Source organism: Cervus canadensis, chromosome 14 (genome assembly GCF_019320065.1).
Source record: "Cervus canadensis isolate Bull #8, Minnesota chromosome 14, ASM1932006v1, whole genome shotgun sequence".
Taxonomy (NCBI): Eukaryota; Metazoa; Chordata; class Mammalia; order Artiodactyla; family Cervidae; genus Cervus; species Cervus canadensis.
Genome location: NC_057399.1, coordinates 27,479,487 through 27,503,995, shown reverse-complemented (window position 1 = coordinate 27,503,995; position 24,509 = coordinate 27,479,487). Strand labels below are relative to the sequence as shown.

The 24,509-nt window shown below is 40.4% G+C and overlaps 1 protein-coding gene across 3 annotated transcripts in view; it reads left to right on the top strand.

The window, feature by feature from the left end:
* PIP5K1B (phosphatidylinositol-4-phosphate 5-kinase type 1 beta) overlaps nucleotides 1–24,509 on the top strand; it is a 330,950-nt gene that overhangs the window by 121,271 nt on the left and 185,170 nt on the right. For all 3 annotated transcript variants that reach the window (XM_043487132.1, XM_043487131.1, XM_043487133.1), the window contains one exon: nucleotides 3,654–3,722. In XM_043487132.1, coding sequence (XP_043343067.1) covers nucleotides 3,654–3,722 — 69 coding nt within the window. The remainder of the gene's footprint in view (nucleotides 1–3,653; nucleotides 3,723–24,509) is intronic.

Below are 24,509 nucleotides of genomic sequence, written 5' to 3'. Positions count from 1 at the left end.
CAGATCTGGTTTCCTCAGTGTGTATGCCCAGAGTGGGATTGCTGGGTCATATGGCAGTTCTATTTCCAGTTTTTTAAGAATCTCCACACTGTTCTCCATAGTGGCTGTACTAGTTTGCATTCCCAACAGTGTAAGAGGGTTCCCTTTTCTCCACACCCTCTCCAGCATTTATTGCTTGTAGACTTTTGGATAGCAGCCATCCTGACTGGCGTGTAATGGTACCTCATTGTGGTTTTGATTTGCATTTCTCTGATAATGAGTGATGTTGAGCATCTTTTCATGTGTTTGTTAGCCATCTGTACGTCTTCTTTGGAGAAATGTCTGTTTAGTTCCTTGGCCCATTTTTTGATTGGGTCATTTATTTTTCTGGAATTGAGCTTCAAGAGTTGCTTATAATTTTTGAGATAATCCTTGTCTGTTGCTTCATTTGCTATATTTTCTCCCAATCTGAGGCTGTCTTTTCACCTTATATAGTTTCTTTGTGCAAAGCTTTTTAAGTTCATTAGGTCCCATTTGTTTAGTTTTGCTTAGTTTTGCTTTAGTTTTGCTTTAGTTTTTGCTTTAGTTTTGCTTAGTTTTGTTTAGTTTTTTTTTCCATATTTGGGAGGTGGGTCATAGAGGATCTTGCTGTGATTTATGTCGGAGAGTGTTTTGCCTATGTTCTCCTCTAGGAGTTTTATAGTTTCTGGTCTTACATTTAGATCTTTAATCCATTTTGAGTTTATTTTTGTGTATGGTGTTAGAAAGTGTTCTAGTTTCATTCTTTTACAAGTGGTTGACCAGTTTTCCCAGCACCACTTGTTAAAGAGGTTGTCTTTTTTCCATTGTGTATCCTTGCCTCCTTTGTTAAAGATAAGGTGTCCATAGGTTCGTGGATTTATCCCTGGGCTTTCTATTCTGTTCCATTGATCTATATTTCTGTCTTTGTGCCAGTACCATACTGTCTTGATGACTGTGGCTTTGTAGTAGTCTGAAGTCAGGCAGGTTGATTCCTCCAGTTCCATTCTTCTTTCTCAAGATTACTTTGGCTATTCGAGGTTTTTTGTATTTCCATACAAATTGTGAAATTCTTTGGTCTAGTTCTGTGAAAAAATACCGTTGGTAGCTTGATAGGGATTGCATTGAATCTATAGATTGCTTTGGGTAGAATAGCCATTTTGACAATATTGATTCTTCCAATCCATGAACACGGTATGTTTCTCCATCTGTTTGTGTCCTCTTTGATTTCTTTCCTCAGTGTTTTATAGTTTTCTATGTATAGGTCTTTTGTTTCTTTAGGTAGATATTGTTGTTTTATTTTTTTTTAATATATTAAGTTTACATATCTCTCTCTCCTCTGTCCTACTGTCCAGTAAGGAATGATTTGCAAAATAATAAAAACCATCTAATAATCTGTCCTTCATTCATGCCATTTGTCAACTCTTCATTAAGGTTGTATTTTCAAGCCCCTTCAGCTATGCTCTTGGAAGTTTTTCAGTTTTAAAAGCTTCAAAGGCTTAGATAAAGTGAAATTACTGAAATGGCATTCTTTACGGAGATTTTCATTCTGTGGGCCCTATTAAACAGTTGAAGATTAAAGAAAATCCTACTCTTACTTATTATTAGTAGTATGTACTAAATTGCACTAACATACCCTAATATAGAAATTGGGATCAATTATTTGATTACTCCCTGTATATTCTTAAAGTGATTATGTAATTTGAGCTTTCAAGAGGGATGATACAGGATTGGGTTTGGTTTTTATCCAGAGCCTGGTATTATAAAACATATCAGATATTCTAATTCTACTAATATATTATTCACATCTCACCAAAATACCATGAAGAGACTATAAAAGTCAATTACTCTTCTAATAAATTAAGCACATAGAGAGTGGGAAGCAGTAGTGTATGAAACATCTGTCCTTGAAAACTTTATATTCTAGTATGGACAGATTGAATGGAACTGAACGTTTATCTAAGAGAATGCTTGGGTTGGTAGGCAGTCATAGGTCTGGTGAGATTGTCTTGCTGCGGTCCATACTTTCATTTTCTTGGGTGGTTTTTAGTCACATCCAGCTCGTGGCAGTCATTTTGTTCCAGTATAGAGAAATGGCTGGCAGGTTCTTAGGCTTCACCCACACTGTTTATTAAAAGCCCAGGATTTAAAATGTGCTTCAAAGAGCTTATGAGAAAGTCAAAAGTTTCTCCGTGGTGTATAGAATGCTCTTCATTGCAATTTAAGATGTGGCCCTTAAATATCACAGCTCTCTGATTATGTTGTTACCCTTATTTACCACGTAAGTAACTGACTTTAAGAAGTCAGATGATTTAGAATATACAAAAATCTTATTATTAAAAGATGAGAGGAACACATGTTTAAATATCTGATACCTCACAATGAAAAAGTTTTTATCTAAAAGCATTGGAATAAATCACAAAGACAGTCAATAGTTTTAAGTATAAAAATGTAAAACTTCTCCATGTCGTAATTATAAACCAAATTAAAAGAAAGGAGCATGGAAGATACTAATAATGTGCTGTAAGCAGCTTAATAACCTTAAAAATTAAACACCAATAAGGAAACCACTAAAAAGGTAAAAAGTCAATACCTAAGACACTAAACCCCAATAGATCAGTGAGCAAAATAATAGAAAAGCTGAAAGAAGAAATACAGAGAGCTAAAAAAAAAAAAAAGACATATAAACAATGTTAACCTTCACTAACAATTTTCAAAGAGGCAAATTAAAGTCAGGAGGTACTTTCTTTTACCTGTCTAATTAGCAAAGACAGTTAAAGCATGTAATGAAACCAGCTCCCACTCACTGCTGATAGTGTGAATGGGTGTATTCTTCTAGGAAAGAAATCTAGCAATATGTGGTAAGAGCTTTCAATTTTTTAATGACCTAATAATTCTGGGAAACTAGTTCAATAAAACACAAATTGAACAAAGATAGAAGCACAAAATCATTACTATTACATTATTTGTGGAAACAAACCCCCGAACCACATCAACTGTCGTTCAGTATTGGCATTGTTAACTAAAGTATTAACACACAATTGTGTTCACACAGTGGTGTATCTTGCAACTAGTAAAAATTATTCCTACACTGAGGTTTTTATATTCAAATGGGAAAATGCTCATTACATAAATGTTCAGTGAGAAGTGCTGGATTAAGATGGTATCATAATATTTTTCATATGAAAGTACATGGAACAAAAGGTGAAAACAAATATACCAAAATGTGAGTAGTAGAGTTGCCCAAGGGCAGTAGAACTGAGTAATTGTTTTGTTGTGATTCATATTTTTTGGTACTTTCCAGATATTTTTACAGGAGACATATATAACCAGAAGAAAAGGGTTTAAGAGTTTGTAGAAAGAAACTTATACACATGATCTGGACTTGGACTTCCATGGCACCTTTCTTAGAGCATATGGAGTAAAGTATGCTACTAAAATGGTTTATAAGTAAAGCATTATTTTGGAAAGATTGCGGAACACAGAATTTTTTTTTTTCTTAGTATTTTGAGAAATTTCTTCCTTTCTTAGAGACCACAGCCATAACAACGAAAATGTAATTAACTGAAATAGACTCTCTAGGTAACAATATTATTAGCCTATTGTATTTCAATGTAGAACTTCTAAATTCAAATAGGTCCACTTCTTTCTTATAGATGTCGTCTGCTGCTGAGAATGGAGACACGGCACCTGGGAAACAAAATGAAGAGAAAACCTATAAAAAGGTGAATGAGTGTGTTGTTTTCTTTTTTCAACTCAGAAAGAGGAACTGTTTTATTGCTTAGAATGCTAATATTGCCATAGCCTTTGCTTCCTCCAAAGCATTTGTATGGAAGTTACTGCCTTAGCTTCCTGTTTCTGTAACAAATGACCAGAAAGTTAGCGGCTTAGACAACATAAATGTATTATCTTACAGTTCTGCAGGTCACCAGTCTGACATAGGTCTCACTGGGTGAGAGCCAGGTGTCCACAGAACTGCCTTTCTTTCTGGAGGCTCCAGGGAAGAATCCGTTTTCTTGCTGTTTCCAGCTTCTTGAGGTTGCCTGTGTTCTCCGAGTCATGATTTCCTTTTGCAGCCAGGAAAGGCCAACTGAGTCTTTATCAGGCCTTATCATTCTGACACTTCTTTAAACTCTTCGTTGAATTTGTTGCAATATTGCTTCTATTTTGTGTTTTGCTTTGGGGGGTAGCTGCCGAGGCATATGGGATCCTAACTCTCTGAGCATGGATTGAACCTGCACCCCCTGCATTAGAAGATAAGTCTTGACCTCTGGACTGCCAGGAAAGTTCCAGTTCTGATACTTTAAATTATAAGTCCCTAACTTGCAGGATCTAATGCCTGATGATCTGACGTAGAACTGATGTAATAATAATAGAAATGAAGTGCACAATAAATGTAATGCTCTTGATGGTAGTTTGCTCACTCAGTCATGCCATCCGACTCTTTGTGACTCTATGAACTGTAGCCCGCCAGGCTCTTCTGTCCAAGGGATTTTCCAGGCAAGAATACTGGAGTGGGTTGCTGTGTCCCTCTCCAGGGGAACTTCCTGACCTAGGGATCAAACCTGGGTCTCCTATATTGCAGGCAGTCTCTTGCATTGCAAGTGGATTCTTTTACCGACTAAGCCACCAAGGCAGCTGCTTTGCTTGAGTTATCCTGAAATCTTACCCCTCACCCACCCAGTTCTTAGAAAAATTGCTTGCACAAAGCCAGTACCTGGTACCAAAAAGGTTGGGAACCACTGCTGTAAAGGATGCTTGTGATTACATTGAGCCCCCCTGGATAATCCAGCATACTCCCTTTATTTTAAAGTCATCTGATTAGCAACCTTAATTTCCTCTCCACCCTTACTCCTTGTTGTCATGTAGTGTAGTATATTCACAGATCCCAAGATTTGGGTGTGGACATCTCGGGGTGGGGGTGGGGGACATTTTTCTGCCCACCACAGTTACTGTGATAGAACATCAACAGAAGATAGTTACTTGAAAACCCTTCCTAAGACGAAGGCCCTATGTGTGTGAAGTGTTCTGTGTCTACCATAGAATCTTTTAATTGACTTGCTACTTACCTCCAAAATTTTAAACTTTTTCCACCCTTAAAAAGGATTTTTAAATGAAATTTCATCGCACCCCTTACTAAGCCTCTCAGATTCCATCTCTTCAGCCCATTTCACAAAAATCTCTTTCCACACTTCCCAACATATCTTGCCTGACTACTCTTTGACTTCAATAAATTCTTCGTTCCTGGTAACCAAGCTGATGTTCAGAAGCATTACTGGGTAATATATGTCCCCAAGCACCACTGTTCCTGATTTTAAATTGACTATACATTTTACCTTTTAAAAGACCTTGCTCTCCTTCTCTCTTGGGAGTAGATGGTTTGTGTATCATAGGTTTATTATACCTTAATGTTTCCTTTTGCATTTTACTGTGTAATGGATAGCTAGCAAGAAGTTCTGTCATAAAGTACATGAGCCATGTGATCTACCCACAGATTCAGGTCGTGGAACTTACATGATATATTTCCTGTTCCATTTTCATGTGGAATAATATGTGCTTTTTCCTGACGTATCTTTTCTTCTGACTTTTCTACTCAGCCAAACCTAGAAGTATGAACAGAGCGGTTTCCACCCAAAGTGGTGATGTGTATGGGGAAGGGTAGGGTAAATATTCACGAGCGCTCATGTGTCATGTTGTAGCTTATAAAATGTGTAAATCTGAACAGAGACAGCAATACATTATTATTTATTTTTAAGCACAGGTAGGAAATGAAATCCTACCTGACATACCCAAGACTCTTTGTAAATTTGGTCAAACATGAGACCAACACAGAGATCATCAGACTGCCAACCTGACATTGCTTCAGATCACTTTCAGGCAGTTTTCTCAGTCAGCTTCAAGATGCACTGTGATTCTTGACTCTGTTCCGCTTTACAGAAGCTCTCTAGTGATGCACAAGTGATAGAAGGAATGTGACTTGGAGTCTGCTAAGTGTATCTTGCCCAATAAGTAGTAAAGTAGGTTTTCAATATTATAGGTATGATTCTGTGATGAATGTCTCTAATAAGAAATTTGGCTCAGCATATTGGGAAGGTTATAAAAACTAAAAATCACATTGTAGGACTGAAAACGATTCTGATAAATAAGAGAAGATGCAGGAAACTTGAGGACAAAAACAATGATGTCTTTTCATGTGTGATGATATAGCTTTTTAATGATCTCTGATTTTAAAAGGAAGATTAACAAGAGAAGAGGTGTTTAGCCTTTTTATAAGAAAAGCACCACAGCACAACACAATGCCTAGAACTGTAGCCCTCAGTTAATATTCTGTTGATGTACAAAACGAGAAGAAGGGATCATGTAGAGAAAAAGTGTTGCTTTGCTAACAGGTAATGGCCCAGCTAAAACTATTCAATTTAATTCTTTAACATTAAGCAAAAGGTCTTTAAACTGGAGGTGTTAATGGTGGCCTTATAAGAGTTGATAGCAGGAGTTATGTTAGCTGCTGCAGATGCGTTTGTCTCTAGGCCCAGTTAAACCATTTCCCAGATAAAAGAACTCGAAGCTAGAAAAGGGAAACCACTGAGTGAACTTTGAAAAATTAGGAGACTAGAAGACTTACCAAAAGTCAGGAGATGAACAAATATCATCCCTGTTTTCAAAAATGAGGGAAAGGTACGTTCTGGAGACCAGATGTGAAACTGTCCCTCAGCATAATTTGAGCATGGATTAGTATAGCTATGTACATTTAGAGAAGAAACACGTGTCTTTTACAAAGCTGCAGAGGTTCATAAAGATGGAGTTTATGTCAAATTAACTGCACTTCCTGTTATGAAAGAATCATTAAATTGGTTGCAGATAAGGAGAATTCTCAAGTTTAATGAATCTTGATTTAAAGATAGCTGGCATATTCTTGTTGCATCCTTTCAGACAAGGTGGAAAAGTATGGATAAAGTATTATAATTAGAAGGTTGTACCTGGTTAGACTAATGTTCCCAAAGAATAGAAGTTTTGTTCCTTATTCACTTAGTCTTTACTGACAAGATGCATAAGCTGTCCCTGTATAGCTTCATATGTTTACCCATGACCTTCATGAAGACATCAGATTTATACTCTGCAAGTGTGCAGATGACAGAAAGCTGGGAATAATAACAGACTAGATTGGTGTAATCAAACCCACTATACATTTCATAACTATTGCCCCTTTTATAAATACCTTAAAATTAATTTCTTTCCCAGTCTTGAAACCTTGACCATGGGGTATGCTCCTTTAAATGACCCATTGGATTTTGCCTGTGACTGAAGACAGTCCAGGTTAAGAATACCCTGATCTTGGGTGCTAGGTGTGAGAAGAATATCACAAGAGTTTATAAGGAACTTAAAGTTGAGTGGGAGCACCAAGACATGAAAACAATTTTAGAACACAGTAGTCTGTAACAAAGGTTCAGAAGAGGAGAAATCAATATAGGGTTAGAGTTAATGAGAGGGTTTAGGTTTTCTGTATCAAGATTCATTGGGCAGCTGCCAGCAACACTCAGCATCATGAGTGCTGTGATGTCCACGTGTTTTTAGGGAACACTCAGAGTTCATGGAACACGGTTATGCTCTCTGAGTCTCAATTAGTTTCATGTGACTATTTAGGCTGACTGCTTTTTGTTCCTACGGTTGACCATTTCTCTAATCCATTATCAGTTCCTGGCAAGCCCAGGAAGAATAGTTAAAATCAGTTGGGAAGGTTAATGCCTTTAGCTAATGACTGAGATAAGAATTTTGATTTTAGCTGCTTAGAACAAACGTGTTGCCCATGAAGACAGGTATTAAGAGCTGCCTGGCTTTATTAAGGAGTGTGGTGTTTCTGTTCTCAGTTCATTTATTGGGTATCTTCTGCAAGAATTGTAAATGCCCAGGCCTCAGGGGCCAGGCAGATAATAAGGGAATAAAACAAGCAGAGAGAAGGTGGTAAACAAGAGGATACATTCCTTCTGTAAAGGGGACAGATGGCCTTAAGCACTAGCTAATAAACCTTTGTGTGAGGCCTTACCCAGGGTTGCCAGATAACTGATTTTTCAAGAAATAAAGAATGTGGATTCTGATGTAAAACTCCTAACTGTTGAAAGATTGGCAACTGACTCAAAATTATTAAAAAATACACTCAGGAAGTCTGTACACAGTGGACGATAACAAAGATTCTGACCCTTTCCCTGAATGATTCTCCCTTTAAAAACCTTCATGGTCTGGCAGAATTTTGCAGTTGGTTTCTGGACAGCAATCCACTGTTTCCCCAGGTGCTGGTCTCCTAAATAAAGCAAACTTTCTGTTTCTATCAAAAAAAAAAAAAAGCCTCCCCCCCAAAACAAAACAAAGAAAACCACTCTGAAAAAAGCAACAAACTGTATCACTTGTATCTTGTCCTCACATGGGGGCCAGTTTGCAGTCTCTGCACTGTTTGGGTAAGGAGGTGGGATAGGAGAGGAAGATGTAAAAGAAATGCATGTAAGGCCTGGTCCCTTCTTCCTATATCCATACAGTTTATTTAAGAGAAAAAAAAATAGGAGACCCACATGAAAAAATTAAATAAGTCAAATTGATATTAAGTGCCAATATGAGTGGCATTTTACTTAATTCTCTAGCAAATCCTGATGAGCACAAAGCTCATTACAGTCTTCTGGGGAAACGTCCTTTTTTGGGACTTGTTTGTTAGCAGAACATTTTGCTGGGATAAAAATCTCTTAGATGCCTCATTGCTTTTTGTCATGGCAGAAAATCCCACTCGTTCAGGGACTGTGTGTTGATTGATCTACTCATGTGTCTCAGTGATGGGGAATCGAATAGGCACAGGCACAGAATCTTCGGGGGTGAATGTAATTTGTTTGAGGGACACGAGTCTGGCCTAAACAAAGCTAAGTGCCATTGTTTGGAGAAAGCAGAGGAAATTTTGGAAGTGTGGCCTGGCTGTACGTGACTGCTAGCTTTGAGTGCTGTTTGGAGGCGTTTGGATTTCATATTCTGAGCCAGCACCGTCCATTAGAACTTTTGGCAGTGATGGAAATGTTCTATGATCTGTACTAATACAGTAGTTAAAAGCTGTATGTTGCTGCTGGACTTTTGAAATGTGACCCATGTGTTTGAGGAAGGAATTTTTTAAATTTTAGTTAAATAAACACATGTGGCTAATGGCTACCATATGACAGCACAATTCTAGGCAGTGAGTTACTGTGACATTGGTTTGGTGGTTAGTGACATGGTGAAATGACAGTACAAATTACAATGAAAGTTGGCCTGGAAGTTTTCAATCATAGTAACTGATAGAAGTTTTCTGCTATTGGTGGAACTAGAGAAGTTTGAAGATGAGATTTTTTTTTTAACAAGGTCATAAGGAAGGAAGCAGAAAGCAGGACATCAGTTCACTTTATGAGTGGTTTAAACTTGAATAAAAGACCAGTGCTGGAGGCCTGAGTTTTCTTTCTTTTGGATGTGAGGAAATTGCCCACATCTACTCCCACCCTTCCAAAACAAATATGTCATTGTGGTTCAATGGCTTATCCCAGGTCACCTAGCAATTCTCTATCAGGAACATGAAAAGCTCCAGTCATAGGATGTCCTAATTTTGTGACTTGTCCATGAGAATCAGTGTTTCCAAGTTGGCTGGCCGTGGACAGGCATGGGAAATTTTTAGTGCCACCATTTGCTTTTCTCCCTTTCTCACCTCTCACGCCAAAAGTTGTCATTCCAAGCCTGTCACCCTCCCTCCTCTCTTCCTCCTTCCATCCTGGGCCTGCCCACAACAGGGCCTCCTCCCCCGAGGAGATTCTGGTTTTGATGACTTCCACAGGCTACTGTAGGTCTGGAGGGTCCACCTTTAGCACCAGTACCTCGACTTCAGATGACCTCTTCATCGTGTTAACCAATTCCCACCAAGATGGGCACACTTCATAAGAGCACTCACAGTGCCCTAGGAGGAAACTGACCGCTCTAGCTATAAACAGGGTCCTTGACCCAAATTCCCAGGGTTTTTTTTTTTTTTTTTTTTCATTTTGACTTTTAAGACCTAGGTTGTCATGTAAATCCATTGTCTCAGCCTGTGTCCCTCTCAGTGGAGGCAGGCAGGGACATTTGGGAGGAGCCACGCCTTCCTCGGTCCACACTGTCAGTGAAGATGTCCTTGATGACTTTTTAAAAAAATTTATTTATTTATTTTAATTGGAGGCTAGTTACTTTACAGTATTGTAGTGGTTTTTGCCATACATTGACATGAATCAGCCGTGGGTGTACATGCGTCCCCCATCCTGGACCCCTCTCCCACCGCCCTCCCCCTCCCATCCCTCAGGGTTGTGCCAGGGCACCGGCTTTGAGCGCCCTGTTTGATGCACTTGATGACTTTTGAAACATGAGTGAACTCATGACTCAGCAATACTTTGAACTAAGAGGAAATATTTATTTAAATACAAGCTCTTTCATAAAACATCCATGGGAAGATACACAGGCAGATGTCAACATTGCCTGCCTCTGGGGAGAACTGGGTGGTGGGAATCTTGGGTTGAAGGAAGCTTTTCTGTATGTACTTTTGATGCATATTTAACTTTGAACCATATAAATGTTTTGCTTATTCAAAAATTGGAAAAATAACATTTTGAGATGGGAAGAAGGGAGAGTTGGCATGCATCCCAGCGCTAACTGCTCTTCTTCCCTTTAGACTCTAGAAAGCCTCCACTTCCAGAAATAAGACCCTTACCTCTGCCCTGATGGAGCGACACTCTGTAGCTGAACAGAGACAACCTTGCCTCTGTATTGAGCAGCCCTTGTCATCAGTAAACCTCCACTGGTCTGTAGGAAGAGTGATCCTCTGGCCTTCTGAGTGTTAGTGTTAATATAAGTTCATGTTCCCACATACAGTGAGGTGGAGTTTGGAGCAGAGAAAGGTTTATTGCAGGGCCATGCAAGGAGGCTCAGGCCCTAAAAGCTCTTGAGCTCCCTGAAGGGTTTTGGCAAAGCATTTTTTTGCTTTTATTTATTTATTTTTTAAATGACCTTATTTTTTTGATTGAGGATAATTGCTTTATAGAATTTTATGGTTTTCTGTCGCACATCAACAAGAATCAGCCATAGGTACACCCATGTCCCCTCCCTCCCGAACCTTCCTCCCACCTTCCTCCCCATCCCACCTTTCTAGATTGTCACAGAGCCCCTGTTTGGCAAAGCATTTTAAAAAGCCAGGTGAGAGAGTGGAGAGTCACAGGATACTGATCAGATTGTAAACAATTCTCTGATTGGCTGATGCTGAGGGAGCAGGGTGGTGTCATGGGGGTTACCTTCATCAGTCCTTAGGCTCAAAGAGACCTGGGGCTGTTTACTCATGGACATCAAGTGGTTAACATCTTCCATTTGGTGGGGCGTTTTCACATCTGTGAAACAACTCAGGAAATTTGCATCAAGTACCGTTTTCTGTGTACTTTAGAGAGGAGCTGAAGCAGAGCATGGCGGGAGGGGGGAAGGCCTGTCCTGGGAAGGCCCCGCAGGGTCCCGCTAGGTTACATTATTCCTAATCCATCGTAATCCACAGCACCCTACACCAGTGGTTCTCAACCAGTGACCAGGGAACAGTCAGCAATGTCTGGATACATTTTGTTTGTCACAATGGAGGGTGGTGCTATTGAGATCGAGGAGGTGGAAGCCAGTGATGCTGCATCCTATTCTGGCCAGAGCAGAGCTCACAGCAAAGAACTATTAAAATGTTAGTAGTGAGAAGGTTTTTCAGTCAAACCCAACTACCCTTTTAAGTGGAGGATAGGTGTCAGTGACTGAGCGCAGACTCACAGATATGAGTCCAGCTCTTTTAGACACTAGTTGTATCATCTTGGGCTTCCGAGGTGACTCAGTGGTGAAGAATCTGCCTGCCGATGCAGGAGACACAGGAGACGTGGGTTCAGTCTCTTCATTGGGAAGATCCCTTGGCAATGGCAACCCACTCCAGTATTCTTGCCTGGGAAATCCCACGAACAGAGGAGCTTGGCAGGCTACACCCCATGGGGTCGCAAAGAGTCGGATATGACTGAGCATGCACACACTGTATCATTTTAGACACTTTCCCTAATTGGTCTGAATCTTAATGTTTCTCACTAATGAAATGTACCTAATACCTGCCTTTACCAGCTCACAGTACTGTGAGAATCAAATGATTTAACAGTGTGAACAAGTCCTGGGAAAAATGGAATGCCAAAGAGTGAAGTCTCTGTTGAATTAGCAAAGGCAGGATCTCTCAGCCTCTGATTTCTAATCAGATTAGTTCTGTTAGAACGGAGCATGGCAGGCAGTGCAACTACCTCCCCCAGTGCTGGGCTCAGGGGGAGAAGTGTCACTTAGCATTCTGGAGCTGGCCCTGGTCTGGCCTGGGCATCAGAGGGTAGATGGAGCTGAAAGAAGACAAGTCTTTCCTTCCCGACAGCAGGGGTTTCAGAAATAAGAGAGAAAGATGTGCTTCTAGTGGTGGGCTTCCTTGGCGCTTTTAAAATTAAGCAACAAGGAAATGAGCTGCCCCATTCAGAGAGGGGGAGTCCTAATCTCATTTGATGTAGAAGCATGTATAATCGTCTACCATTGCCATCCACCCCTTTGTACAGATCTTTCCTCCAAGTCTGTCAGCTTTCATAGAGGATCACCTGCCCTTCTGACTTCTTTCCCAAAAAGTCCTCAAGCAAGTGGTTTGAAATCTTCCTTGATGACTTTCAAGCAAGATGTGGCAGGTAATTAAGTGAAAATGATCTGCAGCTTGTAAATAAGAGGAGAAGCCCCCCTATCACACCCCAGAGTGATTACCTGAGCTATTCATTCCTAAGTGACCTCTTTTAGCACTCATATGGCCCTGATCCTGTTTGTTAAGCCACCCAGGTTTGTTATGCTTCTGCATCCTGGTTAACCATGGAAACTCCCCCAAACTCTAACTCCAGGCGATAATAGGCTACACCCCAAACTTACTGCACAGCTTCCTTCCGGGGCAACAAGAAACACTGCATTGTTGCATTTGGTGTTCATGGCAGGCTGGGAGGCTGGAGTTTCCAGTGTTTCTATAGCCAGTTGGGCCATCTGAGCTGGAGCTCCTGCTCCCAGGGCACAAGGGCACTTTTGTTTTCAAGTTAAAAGGGTTAATATGTACAGGCCATCTGCATGCCTCCCTGCACAGCTTGGCCAATGGGGTTCTGGTCTGGTCAGCCAGTCCCTGTCGCAATGCTCAGGGCTTAACCATTTTTATCACTACCACCCCACTTCCCTCTCCTCGTGTGCTTAAGGATTTTTAAAGGCAGCTCTTAAGATATTGCATAAGATCATAGAATTTTAAAATTCTGAAATTCTTCATTCTGGATTCCAAAAAAGATGACAGACAATGTGTGTTAGGTTCTAGGTATTTATCTACTTAACAGATGCTAATAGGACATATGCCATGTGCTTATTCAGGACTTTTAATATTTTATGACATTTGGATCATTGGTTGCTGGAAGCATCTTATTTATCAAACTCAAGTGGGTATATTCTAGCCTGAAATCTACTATTTCATCAGGATAAAGTGTAATTATTGCCAACTAAAAGCACTTTCAAAGCTATGCTGGTAATAAGAGCTAACATTTATTAAGTGTTTAACATATACTAGCCACCATTTTAAGCACTTTAGAATTATTAACTCACTCTTATGACAACCCTATGAATTAGGACAGAGGAGAACACGAGGTACTGAGAGGTTAAGTAACCTGCTCTGGGCCACAGAACAACCAGTAAGTGGCAGGATAAAACTGGGATTCTAACCCCAACTGTCTCTCTCTAGAGTCCATCAGATCCTAGAGATCATGGAACCAGTACACTGTCCTCTGAACACTGTGGTGCCTACGACAGACAATTAAAATGGAAAAACGCTCCATTATCCAGTAGAACACTGGGGGCCAGCGGCACAGACAAACCCAGCCACCTTTAGAATGGGAAAAATGAACAAAATTCAACAATTTTAAAGCATGATTTCCCTAATTCGGTGGTTCAGAAGCCAAATTTTCTCCTCCAAAGTGTTTCACCTCTGAGGATAGAATCCGAATTGTAGCCTCAAGAATACTCTTCTCTAGAAAGGACATCATTGTCCAGTCACTAATTCATGTCTGACTCCTTGCAACCCCATGGACTGCAACACGCCAAGCTTCCCTGTCCTTCACCATCTCCTGAAGTTTGCTCAAACTCATGCCCACTGAGTTGACTAGAGTACATAGTCATTTTGAAATGAAAAACAAATCGATCCCATGGGCACTGGCCAGAACATGGGAAATAAAATGAGAAAGTCGTAACTTCAAAAATCATTCTTGACCACAGCACTCCAAATTGACAGGGAGGGTTGAGATCTGCTTGGAGGGGTGGCATATTCTGGACTGTTTTAAAAGCTAACCGTTCCATAGACTGTCACAGGGGGAGTGATGTCTCACTAAAAATCTGCTCAATGGCTAAAAGATCTGATAAAGGAAGCACTGGGTCCAAGGGTGACTATTTTAGAAGTTATTTTCCCCTATGGGAATCAAGTTCCCCCCCAAAAGCACACCTGCCTTTTCCGGTGAGTGCAGTTCAGTGTCTGGTGCTTTTGTTATGAAAGGATGATCTCTTCTGGTGAGTTCAGTTCACTATGTCTAAGACTTTCCTTAGGACAGTGAAGAGGCTCACTCTCTGCTTGGAAGCCTTCACCCCAAAGACACACAGCACATCACTAGGGAGAGGAGAGAAAGAGGGTGGATGTGGTCTCTGGAGACTGTAGTGATAAGATATTCTATCCTCCTGAATCTATTTTGTTCAATTCCCAATGCATGCACACACACACACACACACACACACCCCTAGACACCAGAGATATAAATTGGGTGTAATTATAAGGGAAATAAGGAGTTATGAAGAGTTGGGTTCAGTCATAGGGCCTAGCTGTACTTCCTTCCCAGTGGAGAGAAGAGCCACTCCTGTCATGTCAGAGCTTTCTTTTCATCCAAGGTGTGCTGTCATCTACTTTGCATTGTGGACCAGGCTGCATTTGGTTACTGAGCACAGAACTGATATATATAGACTGTCTTGGTGACATTCTAGTTCTTCTGAGCTAATTTTTCATATTGTAGGTTTGTTGTTTTTATGGGTGTGGTCAGTGCCTGGGCTGTAAAACGTATCTCTGATTGTATGATACATCTGTGGATTCACTCATTTATTTAGTCGGCAAATATTTATTTAGCTTGGCACTGAGCTAGGCCTTGGAGGTAAGACAGGGGCAGGATAGACGTAATCCGGTCCTGGTCCTGCTTTTGTACTTGTGGTAGAGACGACCAGAAAAAGTAGACATAATAAAATGATTACTGCCTTTAAAAGCGTTATGAAGAAAATCAACACAGGCAGGGCTGCTACCTTTTAGACAAGGTATTCAGGGGGTTCTAAGGAGGTGACCCAGGGCTGGGATCACAAGCTTGAGAAGGAGCCAGATAACAGAAGAGTGGGATTGAGAACTTTCTTGATAGAACAGCTTCCGCTGAGCCCTGGGGCCAGGAAGGGGTGCATGAATTCAAGCACCTAAAGGCGAGGCCAGTGTAATGGAGGGTCCCAAGCCTGGAAGAGAGGGACGGAGTGAAGTGAGAGCAGTGGTTTCGACTAGGGCTGGTGTTGTCCCCCAGGGTCATTAGACAATGCTGTCACATCTCGGGGGAGGGGATGCAACGCGTGTCCAGCGACTAGACCCAGAGATACTGCTACACACCCTGCGATGCACAGAACTGTCCCCCGAAACAACTGCCTGCCCACAAATGTCAGCCGCACTAGCCTGAGAAACCCTGGCTTAGAGCAATAGGCAGAAGCGAGCTAAGGTGTAGGCTAGGAAGAGGGAAAGGAGTAAATTCCAGGTACACTTCACAGTTAGGAGGGACTGGACTGGTTTGTGGTTGCAAGTAGGGGTGAGGGCATGACTGGAATGATCGATGAGCCAGCATTCTAACTTGAGCACTTGCGTGGCTTTTGTGACTGTTTATCAAGATGGAAAAGGATGGCATGGGGGAAGGGTTGTGAGGGAACATCAAGGTCTCCAATCCGGACATGTCAGTTTCAGGGTGTCAGTGAGCCACTGAAGCGGAGAATCAAGTAGGTAGTTAGACGTGTGGGTTTAGGACTCAGGGAAGAGGTCAGCGTTCTGCTTTAGTTTGTCAGACTGTAGATTCACAGTGAGATAGATGGAAAAGCGAGGCCCCCTGACTAAGGAACACCCACATTTTGGTATTACCTCCTAATACCCTCCTCCAGAGTGTCAGATTTTTAAAATAAACAAAATTGGCCAAGTCCTTCCCTTAGGGTCTTCCACTGGCCTTCTGTTATCTACCCATGCTCCACAGCACACAAATCCTTTACAGTCTTCCCCTCACGGGAGCGTGTCCACCTCCTGCTGCTACCTTGAACACACCCCTGACTCTGGCCACACTGAGGTGTCTATCCCAGGTCCTCGGTACCCATGCTGATCACTGTGAATGCCTTCTTTCTAGAAACAGCTCTCTCTTGGCCCTTCCCCATGCTCCCAGGCTGTGACTGGTAGTCACTGCTTCCAGGCTGCCCTCAGTCTCCCGCACTTACCTCTGTTATATCATGGATGACTTTGTTCTGTAATAATCGCGTGCAGTTATGTCCTGCCTACTGTACGGGGAGCAGCTAGAGAGCAGGGGTCTTGCCCAATCATCCAGACATCCGTAGGGCCCCACGCAGTGCCTGGCACATAGTGTTCAAGAGATGTATCACTTTTTTCTTCTTAATTCTAAGATTATTATAGACTTTCCGGAGAGATATGTTCTTGAACCTACAGTTCAGGATCTGCAATTAGAGGTGAGATATGTTGGGGGGAGGGAAGTAGGGAACACAGGAGTGGAATTTGGGCTTATCTGTTTTTTTTTTGGCTGCGCTGGGTTTTAGTTGCAGCATGTGGGATCTAGTTCCCTGACCAGGGGTTGAATCCCGGCCCCCTGCATTGGGAGTGCAGCGTCTTAGCCGCTGGACCACCAGGGAAGTCACAACAATGAATTTTAAAAGGTATTCTTTTTCAATTTTGGTTTCCTCAGGGTATATGCCTAGGAGTGGGATTAGTTTTTTTTTAAGGAACCCCCATACCGTCTTCCATAGTGGCTGTATCAATTTATATTCCCACCAACAGTGCAAGAGTGTTCCCTTTTCTCCACACCCTCTCCAGCATTTATTGCTTGTCGACTTTTTGATGATGGCCGTTCTGACCTGTGTGAGGTGATATCTTATTGTAGTTTTGATTTGTATTTCTCTAATAATGAGCAGTGCTGAAGTAAGTCAGAAAGAAAAAGATAAATATCATATTCTAACACATATATACAGAATCTAGAAAAATGGTACTGAAGAATTTACTTACAGGGCAGCAGTGGAGAAACAGACATAGAGAATAGACTTAGGGACATGGGAAGAGGGGAGGAGAGGGTGAGATGTGTGGAAGGGGTAACATGGAAACTTACATTACCATATGTAAAATAGATAGCCAATGGGAATTTGCTGTGTGGCTCAGGAAACTCAAACAGGGTCTCTGTATCAACCTAGAGGGATGGGATGGGGAGGGAGACAGGAGGGAGGTTCAAAAGGGAGGGGATGTATGTATACCTGTGGCTGATTCATGTTGAGGTTTAACAGAAAACAGCAAAATTCTGTAAAGCAATTATCCTTCAACAACAACAACAAAAAAATTTTTTTAAAGGTATTCTTTTCCCAACTCTGTCACATAAAGGTTCTATTCTTTCCAGATGTTGGCCCAATTAAAAGCTGCCCTAGATAGATGCCAGGAATTGTCAGGGGAATCAGGATCTGGAGTTGGTTGGCAGTCTTTTCTCTAGCACAGCAGCGTAGTAAACCCCCTTTTGTTGTTGTTGTTACATAAAAGAAATGGGATGGACAGTTTTTCAGGTTTGCTGTTTCAAAGAGAAAGAGAGGAAATAATAATTTAGCAGTTTTAAAAGCAGCTACATTCTTCATAAAATCATGGAGGAGTGCAGGCCTTAAAGCTGCACTCAGGACCCCACAACAGACGGTGATGTGAGTGCCAGCCCTTGACTCTGCCAGCCTGCCTTCCTCACCAGCATGGGTGAGAGTGGGTGTGGCCGGGCAGGCAGGCTGCTCTGCCATTTATGAACTCGACCTTGTGCAGGACAGTGAATGTCTGAGCCCAGCAGTACCAGTGTGGTTTGAGCATTAGATCTGAGAATGTATGAGAAGGTGCTTCGAAGACAGCAGTTGGGTGTACAAATATTAAATCTCTGTTATTGTTGCTGGATTCCCACTCACCTCCTATGGAACTTAAGCCATGTGAGAGCAAGGACTTGGCAAGCTGGGAAGAACTCAGTTCTTAGTGAAGGAACAGACACCAGTCCCCCCTTCTCCCTACTGCTTAAATTTGGAATTCTAAATAACCTGGGACTCTGACCTCTCCTGATGGCAGTTCCTAGTATTGGCAGGTCATTTTCAAAAGGCAGTGGGATTCTGTAAAAGAATCTCACTGTAAAAAAGACAAAAGGAAATCTAACTTTTGTCTATTAAAGAAACCTTTAAAAAAAAAAAAAAAAAAACTATGTTCAGAAAGGGGAAATGTTGTCTTTGCTTTCCAGCATATTAAATAAAAATTTGAAGATTTCTGTTGTAGTTACTATCTCCTAGGGTCTGAAATAGCTTGCAAAAACTATACTGGGTTTCTTAGGAGTCCTTTCCCCTCATCTATTTCTTCCTTTATATGTTTTATCTGCTTGCTTTGGGGCAGTGGAATTCTCCTGGGGAAATAAGTCGTTCTCTGCAAGGACACAGAGTGCAGTAGAATGGGGTGAAGGTGTGTCATTGAAGAGAGCAGGAGAGGGGAAGTTGGGGTGAGCAGGGAAACTCCAGCTTTGCATTACATGCATTTTCAAGAAAATCATGGAAAAACTAAGCAGTGCAATCAGCACAGTCCTCCTCCCGCAAGATTATTTCCTTATTTTTACTTAAAGACAGATCTATTCCCTCGCCCACTATATTCTGTGAAACACTGAAATGGGATATAGCTGTGATATTGTAAATTAGGAGTGTCTTAAAGTTGTAAATAGGAAAGAGATTTTGAAGCATTGAAGCTGTATTTGTGAACAAAATCAAAGGATGAAGTCTTCTGAAATTTCGCTTAGTAAGATGAAATCCTGTTTTTCAAGGGTATTTACATATGCAAATATCCTAAGATTCAGTTTCCTTTTGGAATTTGGAATAAGCCTACCCAAGCCACCTTGATGTTCCTCTTCACACTTCTTATTCGTTCATTCATTTAATTTTAAGCAGGCTTTTAAAAGCATATTGAATACTTTCTTTGACATATTGCTAATTAAAAAAATTTTTTGATTCTGGAGACTCTAAAATGCTTCAGGCAAATTTAGAAATGGGTGAGAAGAAACTGCACAGAATGAAAAATCTCCTGGTTGCTCTAGCCAAGGGGAAAACAGCTGCAGAGGGCAGAAGCAGGTAGAGTATATGTCAGTGGGCATCTCTTGGCCCTCAGAATCCTTTTAGGTACACTCAAGGCAAAGTCTGGCCAAATGTGGGATGCCAGGCCATAACCTTTTACCCTCAGGCCTTTAGCCCAATGTAGGAGGAATTTAAAATAGCAGTCTACTCTTGAATAGCAAACATTATAGCCATCTACACTCGTCCTGCTTTATTGACCTATACACATCCTCAGCAAAGTCACCTGGAGCAGAGAGGCCCCCAGTGACCCCAGCAGGAGAGCATCTTTGTTCTCAGCTTTCCACGGCCTTAGAATACTTATTTCCTGATGTGTTCTTACTCAGTAGATAAATCTGGGTACCTACTGGTGTTAGGCAGCAGGAGTATAGCAATGAATAGGAAGGACTTGGCCCCTTACCCCATGGAACCAGGTTAAACGGTCTGGACATTTTAGCACTATTACTGAATTACTTTTCAAAAAGTTATCCCACTTTAGACTCCCTCAGAGGTTTTGATTTGCATTTCTCTGATAATGAGTGATGTTGAGCTTCTTTTCATGTGTTTGTTAGCCATCTGTATGTCTTCTTTGGAGAAATGTCTGTTCAGTTCTATGGCCCATTTTTTGATTGGGTCGTTCCCATGGTATTTTTAATTTTCAAAAATTTCCTAGTTGATGCTTTTATATTTATCCCTTTAATTGAACTTTGACTTATAAGGTCATTTCCTCTAAAAAGATTTCTATTGTGATATTTGTTGAAATTAAATTTATTAATGAATTTAGGGAGAAATAGCATCTTTATTCTACCCTTCTAAGAATGAAATGTCTATATATTTATCGTCTTTTCCATTCCTCAGTAAATTTTTATTCAAAGATTCTCTACCTATTTTTGGTTAAATATACTTCTAAGTACATTATGTGGGATTTTTTGTTACTGTTTTGGATTTTCTTTTTCCTACTGTGAATAGGATTCTTTTTTTCCCCCAATTACATTTTCTAGCTAGAAATGTATAAGATCTAGATTTGTGTGAGTACATTTTATAAACTGCCAACTTGATCTTTTGAAACTACTCCACTAGGTCCGTGATTGATTCTTGGATATTACAGGTAATAATCATATTATGTGTGAGTTATCATTTTTCTCCTTGTAATCAGCATTTTGTACTTGGTTTTCTTGTCTTACTTGACTAGCTGGATCTTACAAAATCGTATCAAAGAATTTTTATGATAAAAGGACAGCCTTGTTTTGTGCATGACTTTAAAGGGCAAATGGCTCTTGCACTGTTTCTCAAACTGCATTCTTTGGCACACACACATCATTAGTAGATACGTAAATGCAAATCCGTTGGTCAAATACATTTGGGAAGTGTCCCTCCAGTGCTTCCAACAATATAATGTTGTCACTTAGTTCAAGAATTGTTTTCCATATTAAGAAAGTTTCTTCCTGACTCTAGCTTTACTAAAAGATTTTTTATAAACTTTAATTGGATATTGACTTTTTTATAAAATTGATTTAAGCAGACAATGAAAAGGCTGTCATTGGAAACACCATTCTCTTTTTGATATACTCTAAGTACTTGAAAATAATAAAACTATGTTTTTCAGAAAATATTGTTTAATATAGATTTGGTATCAGTCCAGATGAACAGGGTAATTGTATTATTTCTTTATAGATTGGGATGATTTTTAGAATTTCTTCCTATAGGCATGCTGATCTTTCTCCCATATTAGAGTAATCTGTGTGGAAATTATCCTGAGATTCAATTCTTTCTGCAAGCTATTCTGGGGTAGACAGGTTGCTGAAATCATTCTCCTCAGAAATTGTGTTTGGGGGAAAAAAAGGAGGGGACTTATTTTTCCACCTGAATAGTGTTTATTCAACTTAGTTTTACTTTTGTTTGTAATTTCATATTTGGGCTTCTCTTTCTTCATTTGTTAAATTGGGGATGTGAATGACAACCAAATGCCCTTTAAGTTGCTTGGGTTTTTAATGTTGTTTTATTTGTTGTTTGTGATTCTCTGATCATGCCCTGCAGCCGTTGCTTTGTTAAGTGCATGCAGGATGCTACGGAAGAGAGAAAGAGAAAGAAAGAGGTGAAAGGTGGGCTAGAGGTTACGTTTTATTCAACTGTTTTAAGAAAGCCTGTGCTAGTTTTCCTTTGGTACAAAGGCGATTATTTCTTGCATATTTTCCCACCCTTTCTTCAATACTCTGTGGATTAGAAACTCAAATGACTTTGGGTTTAAGAAGACTAATCCTCTATGGGAAAATGTGGAGATTTCCCCCCTTTTCTATGGTCCAGGGAAAATTAATACACCAGAAAATGATCAAAAGTCTGTCATGACACTTTAAAGACAATCTTGTAAGAAAATAAACTGAAGTATGTATAAACTTAAAACAAATGTGTATAAAGCATGGCACTGTAACCCAACCTCACTTGCTCTTCAAGCCTTGGGGAATCCTGACATAACCAGAATGTAGTATATAGAAGTGGTCTCATGGAAGAAAAAGGAGAAAGACCAGAGCGCTGTATTTCTGTTGGGTCCGTACTTGGTTATCGCTAGTCCACAGAGGTCCTGTAGAGACCATTTCTCATCCAGAAGGACAATATGTACTCCTCGGTGTCAGACTCATCAGTCATGTGTTCATTCAACAAATGGTTATTGAGAGCCCATTTTATACCTTTGCTGGTACCACAGAGATACAAACCCATCTCCTTAATTTTAGCCCAGAGCAAATTAGGTAAGAAGAGTGCCTTGAAAATAATTATTTTTTGCAAATACTGAGTTTAAAGAAGGAGATAAAAGGACAGTTCGTCCTCTTGGTCTGACTTTGGTGTGTTTAAACTTACTGTGTGCCGACAGAAGTGTGACTTTTGCCTTTTAAATAAATAGCTAAACCACTCCAGACAGGTCCCAGTAGAACATTTCGTTTATAAATAGATCCATCCTTTTGGGCCTGATGGAATGAAAAGGTTGGGTTGCCTCAAAAAGACAGGACCTAAAAGTATTGAGAGTGCTTTAAAATTAATATATGCATTAGTTTCCCTGCTGCAGTAAGTTTCCACAATCTTAGTGGCTTAAAACAGCACAGATTTATTATCTTAAAGTTTTGTATGATGGCCATCCAGTACCATCTCCCTGAGCTAAAAATCAAGGGGTCCAGGAAGTCTACATTCCTTTCTGGAAGCTTTGGAGAAGAAACTGTTTCCTCACCTTTTCCAGCTTCTACAGGTCCTTACATTTTTTGATTTGTTGCTGCTTCTTCCATCTTCAAAGCCAGCAATGGCAGTTGTGTCCTTTTCACATCTCACTCACTTTTTGCCTCCTCTTTTTTTACTTTTCAGGATCCATATTATTACACTTAGCTCATCTGGATAATTTAGGACAATCTCCCCACCTCACATTCAACTGATTAGCATCTTTAATTGCATCTGCAACCCTGTGGGGTAACATTTTGCCTTCTTAGATAATATTCTCTTAGGTTTCTAGGTTCTAGGTGTTTAGGACATGGACACATGTAAGGGTCAACCTTTAATATAATTTAACAGCATCCTCCTTTGTGTACTAAAGCACTTTGCCATCCTTTTATCATATGCTGTTAGTCTGTCTAGGACTCTCAGTAGATCTTGGTAGGGGTCCCTGAGGTATAGACTGTCTCCTGTCTGTGTTTTTTCCTCTTCCTCTCTTTCCCCTGTTGCTTATATTTAACTCTCTCCAATCAATAAGCATAATAACCTTAACTTCAGGACCTAAATCTTTCTGTAATAAATGTATATAAATATGAGATCATTTTACAAGGTGTGATCACCTTGTAAACTGGGCTTCTGATATTATTCCATATGACTGAAAAGCAAATATGGCTCCTATTTTCAAAGATTAACTATTTCATGTTACAGAGGTAACATGAGCCATGTTTGCTTTTCAATCTTTGAACACAGTTTTGAAAATCAAATGCTGAGCTCACTGCTGGAGATAGTACAGATGGTGTCCTTCATTTCCTGTATTATGCATCTCCCACAGAACCATTCGCCATGTGATTTCTTTGGTGTTTACAGAAGCAGGTCATGTTTATGAAGCATGTCTGGAAGAAGGAAATGATATATGGAAAATCTCTCCATGGGGTATAGAGTCAAGTGATCCTGAGGTTGGAATCAAGGGCTGTAAATACTTTTGGTGATTTCATATGCTCCGTGGGACTGGTATTTTCCATCTTTTAGCACACAGTTTGGATTAACTTGAATGGATTTTTTAGTACTTCTTTGAAAGTGAAATATTAACTGTCCACAGAGATTTAATCTTGGGCAAAAAGAAAAAAAAAAAGGGTAGTAAGGTCATCACCTCTAATGACAGGATTAGACCTTTCTCTTGAAAGTAATTGGATATCTCATGCATTTTTTGCTATTTCTGTTGAATTGTGAATACTCATTATCACTCAAGGTGGAAGTAACAGAAATGATTAATTTAGAAAGGAGAAGGATTGTGAGGTGGGTGGAAGTGACATTTGTCTGCATTATATTCTTAGAAACTTAAACTGTTAGAGTTGGAAATGCCTCTGATAAAACTGTTCATTAACATGCAAGGAAATAGAAGCCCAAATCCTTCTCTCTGGCCAAGAGTGCGCTGAGTCCAGAAGCAGAGCTGCAGCTTAAGTTGCAAGTTTCTGAGTCCCCAGTCTTTCTTAGAGCACTGTACTCATCGCTAGTGCCTTTGACGGGTGCACTGGGGTGGCCAGACTGAGCCATCTGCCCCAGAGAGGACCTTCATGTCAGTTTCCAAGTGGGCATTTCTGCTGAACAGATGGCCAAAATACTTCCTGTGCATTTTACCCTGAAGAACTGGGGAGTCATCTACTCTGGGCTGCAGTAGCCCCTGTTTGTGTGTACATGTGCAAGTAGACAGGGAAGGCAGGGAGAGGCACACATACTCTGCCAGCTACATTTTTAAGGACCAAAATCATGACAAAGGTGAACTGAGTGAACTTTCTTGTTCTGCTTCTCCATCATTGATTTTT